This window comes from Balaenoptera ricei, chromosome 7 (assembly GCF_028023285.1).
Source record: "Balaenoptera ricei isolate mBalRic1 chromosome 7, mBalRic1.hap2, whole genome shotgun sequence".
Taxonomy (NCBI): domain Eukaryota; kingdom Metazoa; phylum Chordata; class Mammalia; order Artiodactyla; family Balaenopteridae; genus Balaenoptera; species Balaenoptera ricei.
In genome coordinates this window covers 113,697,937-113,707,221 of record NC_082645.1, presented here as the reverse complement: position 1 = coordinate 113,707,221, position 9,285 = coordinate 113,697,937, and the positions used below count along the sequence as shown (strand labels likewise).

General features: G+C 60.2%; 1 protein-coding gene and 1 long non-coding RNA gene across 2 annotated transcripts; both read right to left on the bottom strand.

The window, feature by feature from the left end:
- Nucleotides 1–801: 801 nt before the first annotated feature.
- On the bottom strand, nucleotides 802–3,728 carry LOC132369299 (uncharacterized). Its single transcript, XR_009504327.1, has 2 exons — nucleotides 3,231–3,728; nucleotides 802–2,341 (listed from the first exon to the last, which is right to left on the bottom strand). It is a non-coding gene; the product is annotated as an uncharacterized LOC132369299 (long non-coding RNA).
- A 356-nt stretch (nucleotides 3,729–4,084) lies between these two features.
- Nucleotides 4,085–8,748, bottom strand: B3GNT7 (UDP-GlcNAc:betaGal beta-1,3-N-acetylglucosaminyltransferase 7). Its single transcript, XM_059928931.1, has 2 exons — nucleotides 8,427–8,748; nucleotides 4,085–6,529 (listed from the first exon to the last, which is right to left on the bottom strand). The coding sequence occupies exons 1-2, from the start codon at nucleotides 8,558–8,560 to the stop codon at nucleotides 5,335–5,337; spliced, it is 1,329 nt and encodes a 442-aa protein (XP_059784914.1). The 5' UTR covers nucleotides 8,561–8,748; the 3' UTR covers nucleotides 4,085–5,334.
- Nucleotides 8,749–9,285: the final 537 nt, after the last annotated feature.

Here is a 9,285-nt window from a genome sequence, read left to right as displayed (position 1 = left end):
CCAGGTCCCCGGGATCTGGTGGATTCCGCCACCACCCACCCCTGCCTCCCCCACCTCCGACAGCAAAGCGCGATTGTCCCCACTAAAGCCTAGGTGGTTCAGCGATGGCCTCTGGGTCGCGGGTTGGGCTGACCGCCCTCCGACGCCCGCACCCTTTGTCCAGCCTGGGGCGGGAGCAGGAATTCCGGGCATTCCTGTTAGATTCGGCACCAGAGAAAAAAAAAGCGCGAGGAGATTCCTGATCGGTCACCTGCGGCTCTGCAGGGTCAGGTAATCCCCGCCCGGGCGCCCGCCGGAGTCACCTGGGCAACTGTTTAAAACACCTAGACTAGCGCCCGCCCCCGAGGTTCGGATGTAACCCGCCTGGGTTGGGGCCTGGACGCAAGCGTTTTCCCAAAGCTCCCGGGGGCGGGGAGGGCGGGGGGGTTGCTTTTCAGATGAGCAGCGGGGCTGAGCCCCTCCGGAAAGGATTGAGCTCCAGGCTCACCTGGAAGGTGTAAAATTTATTCCGAGATGCAAGTTTTGTATCAGAAATATACGCAAAAATTGCATTCTACTCCATAATGTGTCTGTATTCGTTTTAATATAGAAGCAAATGTAAAAGATACTTTTCAGAAAAAGAAACTCCTAACTCCTACAGGTATAAAAATGAACGCGAGGTAAAGATTTATTTTATTCATAAGAGGGCAAGCGGATGCTATAACTGGTTCACAGCAGACTTGTCAAAAAGCACAAATTTATATGGAGCGAAGGAATTGAATTGCAAACGGAGGCAAAACTGGTTTTTCCGTAGGGGGGAGAGAAGTTGATGGAAGCTCTCGCTTCCTGCGATTTTTTTATTATTATATTTACAATGTATTTCTTAAAAATTTTTATTTAAAAAAATCTAAAGTTAAAGTATAGTTGATTTACAAAGTTGTGTTAGTTTCAGGTGTACAGCAAAGTGATTTAGTTTTTTGTGTGTGTCTATATATACATATATTCTTTTTCAGATTCTTTTCCATTATAGGTTATTACAAGAAATTGAATATACTTCCCTGTGCTGTCCTTGTTGTTTATCTATTTTATATATAGTAGTGTGTATATGTTAATCCCAAACTCCCAATTTATCCCTCCCCCACTTCCTGTGATTTTAAAAAAAGGTGCAGAATAGCTCCAAGACCATGAACTGGGCTAGAAGCAGACAGACTGGGGGTTGTGCTTTAAACAATGCATAGTGTTTCGCTGAAACAGAAAAGTTTTTCTTCACAATATTTTAAAAAACTACCTGGAAAAAAGACTTCTTACAGTGCTAATACTGCTGGGCTCCCCCAAACCCAAAATACCCAATTTCCAATCACTCATGGGACATCACAGTTTTCTACTTTTGGGGCTTTTGGGCAAAACCCCACTAATACACATGGAAGTTAGTGGGTGAGAGGTTAGGTGCAGAGACCTGAGTTCAAGTAGTGCCCTGTCACACGATACCTGTGGGACCCTACTCTTGGGAGCCTCCATTTCTTCACTTGACCATCGTATATAACAGGGTTCCAGAAGCTTCCCTCCCTGCTTCTTAGCTTAGGTGGACAGAGTAAGTCACCTCAGAACAGGCTTTCTTTGTTAAGGGGAGGTTTCTTTGAGTGGTCTCTTTAGTTATGTAAATGTGGCAAAGAGAGCACCCACTGCCCGGCGGAGAGCAGACCGGACCTTCTGTGGCCTGACAAAGCTACCTCTTCCCAAGGCCCCTAGGAATGCAGGGCTGGTGGCTGGGGAGGAGGGGAAGCGTCTTGCATTTGAAGCTCAGGGCCCTTGGGGAGGAAAGGGTTTGAGACTCACCTCCCCCCACCCCTCCCTGTTCCCCAGGATCTGATTGAGGATTGACTAAAATTTGCTGTCAGGGAAGGCTTGGAAAGTTGCTTCCCAGGGACAAAGAGAAGCTGAGTGCGTTTGTGGGGCTCCCCAGGAGACTGTGTAACCGACTGGGAGTCTCGGGACCCAGCGCCCCTAGCTTGCTTCTTCTGCTCTTTGGGGAAGGATGGCAGCGCTAGCGAAGGTGATTAAGAGAATCACTCTGTGTCTGAAGCGTGCGCCCCGCTACAGCCTCTGCCAGGAAGATAGCGCCTGAGAGTCCACAGGACTGGGGTGCGGGAGACCGTGTTCCGCCGTGTCACCGTGTCGGGGGAGAGGCAGCAGCTGAAGAAGGTGGCTCAGACTTTCCAGGGAGCACACTTTGGACTAAGGATGTCCTTGAGGGTCCAGACGATTTAGGAGTGAGTGGGCTCCAAAAGGGAGAGGTAGGATTTTGTAGGGAGGAAAGATAATTTTCCCTCTACCCTTCTAGGTTGTTGGCGGACACTCCTCCCTATAATAAAAGACAGATTAACAGGAGAAAAACAAACAGAAGTTTAGTAACATGCATACCTCTTATATGCATGGAGGATACCCAGGAAAACTCTCCGAAATGGCCCAAGCTACCACCGTAAATACCATTTTCGGCTAAAGACTGAAGAAAGATATTGTGGGGTGCAACACCAGGACACCCCACCCAGCTCCTCCCATCTCCAACACTGCCCGCCTGGGGCAGCTGGCCGCCCCGATGCCCCACTTTTTTGCACTTCTGGGCTGCTGCACGTGTCCCCGGCCTGGACTGTCCTTCCTTCCCCTTCCACCACAGGCAAGCGCCCGCTCCTCCTTCAAGATGCAGGTGCTCCCCGCCCTGTGCTGGGGGTCCTGTTACACCAGCCCCTTCAGGTGGGCTCCCCGCCCTTCCTCCCTTCCTTCTGCTGTGCTAACGCGGGCGCCCCACCCCTTTCCCAGCCCTCTCTGCCAGCCCAGCCTGGGCCCCTGAGGTTTCAAATGGGGTCAGGAACAAGGGTCCCCATGGGGCAGAGCCTGAGGAAGTTCCCATGCTGGGAACTTGCTGCTCCCACTGAGATCTCCCTGTGCATGCGGCTCAGCTGGAGAAGGAGCGAGCCCAGAGGAAGGGGTGTGCCGCCAGGGCCCGCCCCGCTCCTCGTCCCTCTCTCTCAGGATGGAATCTGAACACCCTCCTGCAACCCAGAAGACCTGAGATCCCAGGCAGCTTTCCCCTCTCGCAGCCCTGCTCCGCCACCTCCAGCCTCACCCACCTCAGCGCCCCCCACTGTGGAGGAGCTCCTATCTGCTTCCGCATGCACCCACCCGTCTCCCCTCCATCTGCCCAGCATCCTTCAGGGGGCAGCTGAACACAAAGGCCGCCTCTGGACCCCCACCTGGGCCTTGGGTCCAGTGGCCCTTCCACCTCTGTCTCCTGGATGTCCCTTCCATGGCTCTCGGCCTTGCTGGACTGAGCTCTGGGAAGGCAGAGACCCCAGAGCCCCTCCCTGCTTTCTGCAGCCCCTGGCTTCAGAGGGTGAGTGATGGACAAAGAGGGCTAGTGACCTGTACAGTCACAAGGCTCCGCCTCAGAAGGCCACTGTGCCCGGTTTAACTCTGCTGTGCCATCGTGAAATTCTTAACATTCTAAGATGGTGCGTTACGTTAGGATCTAGCCATTCCTCTCACTCACCTGGAGGAGAGTCCTAGCGTGGACATTAATAAGTAAGTGACCCTCTCGGGGCATGTGACCCACTGGGCGCAGGCAGGGAGCTGCTGGCTTGCCCACTACAGCCCCAGTGCCAGCCTGGAAGTACGCAGGCCGAGGTTCCCTGCACAGTGCGGTCCCGCTCACACCGGCCCCCACAGGGCCACTGTTTCAGTGCCGCTTGTCAACCTTACCAAGGCTCCAGGCTGGCTGAAGGAACGTCAGGAAGCCCACCAGCCCCTGCACGCCCCCGACCCAACCCCACTCGCTGCAACGCCGGCCTCGGGCGGCTCTGGCCTGGCGCTCGCTGGGAACACTCTGTGGGCGGCAGGTCTCTCTTGCACCCCGCTCCCCACCCAGGGGGCGTCTTTCTTGACTCTGCTTTCATCCTGGCACTCAGCTCCCTCTAAGGTCCTTCAAAGGGTCCTTGTGTACCCACCAGCCAAGAACAAGGAACGAGCTGTGTCTTCAGAAATCTCCAGCAACCTTGGCCCCAGACAGGCCCTCCGACGGAGATGGCCACAGGAACTTTCACACCAGAAAAAAAATCAGTCCCCTTTTATTGAGAAAATAGAGTCGATCCCTCAATCTTTTCCCAGGTGACTCGACCCTGATCCGAGGTGGCATCCTTCTGCAGCCACCCCCAAGGACCCCTGAACCTGAGTGGGGCGGCCCACGAGGGCCACGCCATCCCTTCACAGGGGCGAATGCTGGTCTGCTTAGGCCCTGCAGAAGTAGGCGTGCAGGTCGGGCAGGGTTCTGGAGCGGGGCTGGGACGGGCACGGGGGTGCCGGGGCGGGGTTGTGGCTGTGGGGGGAAGAGTGGCCGAGGCAGGTCGTGTCTTGCTGAAATGAGGGAAGGGGAGGGAAGAACACCACCTTCTCCCGAGGCCTGGCACCTTCTCCCTCCAAATTCTTCATAAATAGAACTTCACATTAATAAAGGCATGTCCACTTCCAGGGTCAAACCGGCTGGTTTCCGGCTGGGGAACCAGGCCTCACGGGGCTGCAGGAGGGCCCTCGGCTTGGGCCGGTGGGCGTCACCGTGACTGCCGGGGCCGGAGCACTGCTCTTCGGCCCTGCGTCAGGGGGTGAGGTGGGGCTGCAGCCCATCCAGAGGTTCTGAGGATCGCTGAGGTAGTCAGAGTGGCCGGTCATGCTTCCAGACAGACGGGAGCCGGATGGAGCGTCATGGGACGCAGCCAGGAGTGAAGCCAACTGGGAGTAGAGACTGGGCAGCCAAACCCCAGGTAGGTCAGGGGCGGGGGTGTGCCGAGGGCCTTCTGAGGCTCAGTCTCCAGGAGACCCAGGGGCGTGAGAGGGCCTGTGAGCCTGCACAGGGCTGAGCTTCTCCTGAAAGGGCTGCTTAGGCCCGTGGGGAGACTGAGGCATTTCACAGGAGAAGGAGAATCTTCTCCATGAAGGTGAGAGGGCAGCCGCAGACCCATCCAGGGGCAGGTCTAGCCCAGGTACCTGAGCACAGGGTTCCTTCAGAGGCCACCAGGGCCTCCCACCAGGTCAGGAGGGAGCCAGGCCACAGACCCAGGTTAGGAGGGCTGCCAGGGGCCAGTGGCCTTGCTCCCCAGAGAACCGTCTCCAGTCTGGGCAGTTCCAAATGTTCCCGGGCCTCAGCTCCGGCTACCTGCACCCCACCACACCTGGGGACACGTAAGGCCCACCCCTCCACCTCCCCCGCGGGGACCAAAGGCTGTGCCCTGGCCTCGCACTTGCAGCCTCATGCCTTCCGGGGCTCGAGGGCACACGCCCTGGTCTACCCTGGCGGCCCGCCCACTGTCAGAGCACCTGGAGCTTGCGGGAGCAGGTGAGGTTGCCGTGCACCAGACCCCACATGGCAAGCAGCTCAGTGGGCAGCAGCTTGTGCACGACGAGCATGGAGCGGAAGAAGCAGGGCTCCTTGTTCATGCGGCTGTTGCGGTTCCGCGAGATGCCGAACGTCTTGAAGCCCTCGTGGGCCGTGGGCCGCACGCCCAGCACCTCCAGGCACATGCCCAGGAAGACGTCGTCGATGGGGTAAAGCTCCAGGGTGTCACAAGCGTGGTGCAGGCGCCGGGCCAGGCCCCCGGCCATAAGGAAGCCCCCTCCGCCTGCGTACGGCGGGTAGCTGGCCTGGCTGTACAGGACCCCGGGGATGTAGTATTTGTTATCCTTTCTGCGGATGGGCCGAGCGTGCTGCAGGACGTCACCCACAAACAGGTCTTCCTGGGGCCGCCGGTCAGCCAGAAATTCCAGCAGGTTGGTGGGGTTGACGAAGACGTCATCGTCGCCCTTGAAGATGAAGTGTACGTGGGGGCAGTAGATGTCAAGCCACTTGAGGAAGTGGATCTCCTTGAGGGTCAGGTTGAAGAAGCTGTCAAGAAAGTCCCACTGCAGGATGTCCCCGTAGATGCGGTCCTCGTAGGCCAGCAGCTGCTGGTAGTGGGCCCGCTCCTCCTGCTTGGAGGCTGTACCCAGCAGGAAGAGGGTGTGCACGGCGCCCCGGCCCCGGCCCGCCGACTCCTGCTCGCGGCCCCAGGTCTGGCGGATGGCCTCGCGGCGGTCGTGCTGTGTGATGACGGACTTGACAACCACCAGCAGATAGACGTCGCCGCTGCACTTCTCTGGATGGTTCAGCAGCATGGGGAAGTATCGGCAGTGGCGATAGAACAGAAACTGCTGGAAGTGTGGCTCCAGGCCCTGGAACCAGGGCTGGTGGGTCAAGTTTACATTGGCTGAGCAGTTAGTGGTGGTCACATCCCAGGCCTGGGGCCCCCGTGAAACCATGGGTGTGAGGGTGACCGCATCCTTCGGGTTCTTCCAGAAGCTGTCAGGGTTCACCAGGTGTCCGCTCGGTTTCTGGGCCTTCTGTAACCCGAGGGTGGGTAGCAGGGGCTCCTGCAGAAACTGGCTGGGGGTCAGACTGCGCTGGAATACTGTTACAGCCACGAGCAGGGCCAGCGACAGGCACACACTCTTGTAGATGGTTCTCTTCCTGGGGTGGGGGCGGTGAGGTGGGGAGAGGATGGTACAGAGGAGAGAAGAAAGGATGAGTCAGTCCCCTTGTACAGAGGTGCAGTCCCAGATGGGCAAGTGGACCCTGGGCACAGACTCAAGTCCCTGGGCCCCTGAGCGGTCAGAGGAGGGTCCTGCTTCCTCTCTCATCCTGACCTCCCTCCTCCAGGACCAGGGGGGCCACACAGCACAGAGCTCAAGTACAAACACTGTGGAGTCAGGTTGCTAGGATTCAGATTTTGGTCCTGCTACTTACAAGCTGAATGGAGAGGTCCAGTGGGTCTCCCTTAACCTCTCCGAGCCATGATTTCTTCTTTTCCGAAATGAGGATAACATGCAGTTGGAGTGCTAGCTCCACTAGCACTAGTGCCGGGCACACAGTGGGTATGGAGTCAGGGGAATGCTGTGATTCCCCGAGGATGACCTCTGCCCTGCTCGCCACCTCTCCCCCAGGCACCCCCTTTGCTTTGTGCAAGCCTGGTGAACCCTCAGAGAGTATACCTGCTCAAAAAGTATGGGGGACATTGGGGAGCCGGCTCTAACTTGGGACCTGAAGAAGCCTGTCCCTTCCCCGTCCTCAGGCATCCATGTGACCCAACAAAAAAGAACAGCTCTCACGGTCGACAGAGGCCTGAAAATGGGGCGAGCATCTGCTAGCATGCCCACTGCCCCCATACCCCCACTAGGAGAGGTGAAGTCCCCCAGCTCTGCTGCCTTGGGAAGGGCGCAGCTGTATCCCCACTCTCCAGGGTCCCTCATGCCAAGTTAACCTCACCACACCCCTTTCGGAAGCAGAAATCAGATTTTTTTTTTTCCAGGAGTGCTCGCAGAGCCAGGGCCAGGGCCCTGAGTCTCTGGACCCTGAGCCCTAGGATGCCAGGACCCTTTCTCGTCAGCTCACACTCTGGGGGTGGCCAGGCCACCTGCCATGTTCTCTCCTGTGGAGACATAGGAGCTAGGGGCTCCGGGGTGGGGGGCAGGCCAGAAAAGTGTGGCCTCACAGGGCCAGCCCAGCAGGGAGATGGCCCTGAGTGCCAAGAGGGGAGATATGGGAGAGACAGACTGCAAAGTGGTGAGAGTGGGACCAGGTGGAGACGCCTGGGGTGGCCTCAGGACCGGCTGATTAAAGGTGCAGGCACCCAGGGCGAGTGAAGGCTGAGCCCCATGGAGCGGCAGTTTCCCATGGGGTCCCAAGATTTCCTGGAGGAAGACTGGATCCTCTCAGGTGCTGGGACAGGGGTGTGACCCAAGACCGGATCCTCCCAGGGGGTGGGAGCGGAGTGCTCCGGGGCCGGCTTTCCTGCCCTGGTGGTTTCAGCGAAGCCCTCCACACCCCAGTTCGGGAGGCCGGACTGGAGGAAGTACGGAGGGGGTCATCCCCCTCCACGCCAGGCTGGTTCCACTTGCACCGCCCCACTTCATTTGTGGGAAAAAAGCCCCCAACGGGAGGAGAGGAGAAGGGGAGAGGTGGGCAGGCGGGAGGCACGAGCTCCCCGGGAGGAAGGAGAGCCACTCGGGGGTTGAGGGTAGAGGACGGGGGTCGCCCAGGACGCAGGAGGCCCTCGGAATGGGGGACGGGACCCAGCTGCCGGCGAGACCTTGCGTCGCTAACTCCCCGGGCGCGGGAGTGGGATGTGCGTGCCTCGGTGCCCGGGCGTAAGGGAGCAGAGGGGCCGCCGGGGAGGACTGAGCGCACGGGCCCCGCGGTCCCCGGTCGCCGACCGGCCGGTCCAGGCGTCGCGCACAGCCGGGCATCTCCGGCCACCGCCGTGCCAGCCCATCTGTGCCCGGGAAAGTGAGGCCAGCCCGGGACACCCAGCGCGGCATGCCTCCCCGCGCCCCCAGCCCGGGTCCCCCGGCCCGACGGCCCCACTCACCACAGCGACATGGCGGCCCGGTCCAGGGCGGCGGCGGCGGAGCGGGGCGCGCGGATCGCAGCTCTGGGCGCCGCGGCTCGGGGACGGCGGGCGGGGACCTGGACCGGGACGGGGACCGGGACGGGGGCGGGCATGGGCGGAGGCCGGGCCGCGCCCCCACCGAGGCTTTCCTTTTCCCCGCGGCCGGAGGAGGGGCCGGGAGGGTAGGCGGCGGCCCAGGTACCTTAACCCCTTCGGCGCCCCCGGCCCTCCGTCCCCGCGGCCGCGCGCCGAGCCCTCAGCCCCGCGCAGGGCGGCAATTACCCATTTCCCGGGGATGGCGCCCGAGCCCCGGGAGCGCCCGGAGCCGCCCAGGATCACTCGGCCCGAGCGTGAGTGGCCGAGTCAGGACTTCGGAGCCCACGAGGGTCACTCACGCCCCCAGGGACGCGGTTTCCCCCGCGGGGCGTCCCTGGGGTCGCCGGCCCCTCTGGACTCTTGCGGACCGGGACCCCACCCACCTCCAACCTCCCCAGGCGCGCGGGGCCCAGCCATTTCCCTCCGGCCCCGTCCGGACTTTTTCTGGGTGGGTGAGGCAGAGGCAGACAGGGCTTCCTTTCCCCGCCTCTGTTTCCCTCTGCCCTCTCCCCTGCCCCCCGCCCCCCCAGCCCCCCCCACCCCCCGCACCTAGCTACCTAAGGCTGGGTCTACGGAGGAGAGAGACTGGGGCTGGGAGAGCAGAACCCCGAGCAGAGGTCAGGGGGAGGCCGGGCTGCCTGAGTGGGGACCCCGGCCCGCCTGAGTGGGGACCCCGGCCCAGGCCGCAGCGCAGCCCTGAAACCTTCTCTGTGTCCCCGGACAATAGCCCTCTCCATCTCTG

Coding starts and splice junctions, on each gene's coding strand:
- B3GNT7 (XM_059928931.1), bottom strand. CDS start 8,560: ATGCCCGCCCCCGTCCCGGTCCCCGTCCCGGTCCAGGTCCCCGCCCGC. Junction 6,530..8,426: donor CGGGCCGCCATGTCGCTGTG/GTGAGTGGGGCC, acceptor CCCCCACCCCAG/GAAGAGAACCATCTACAAGA.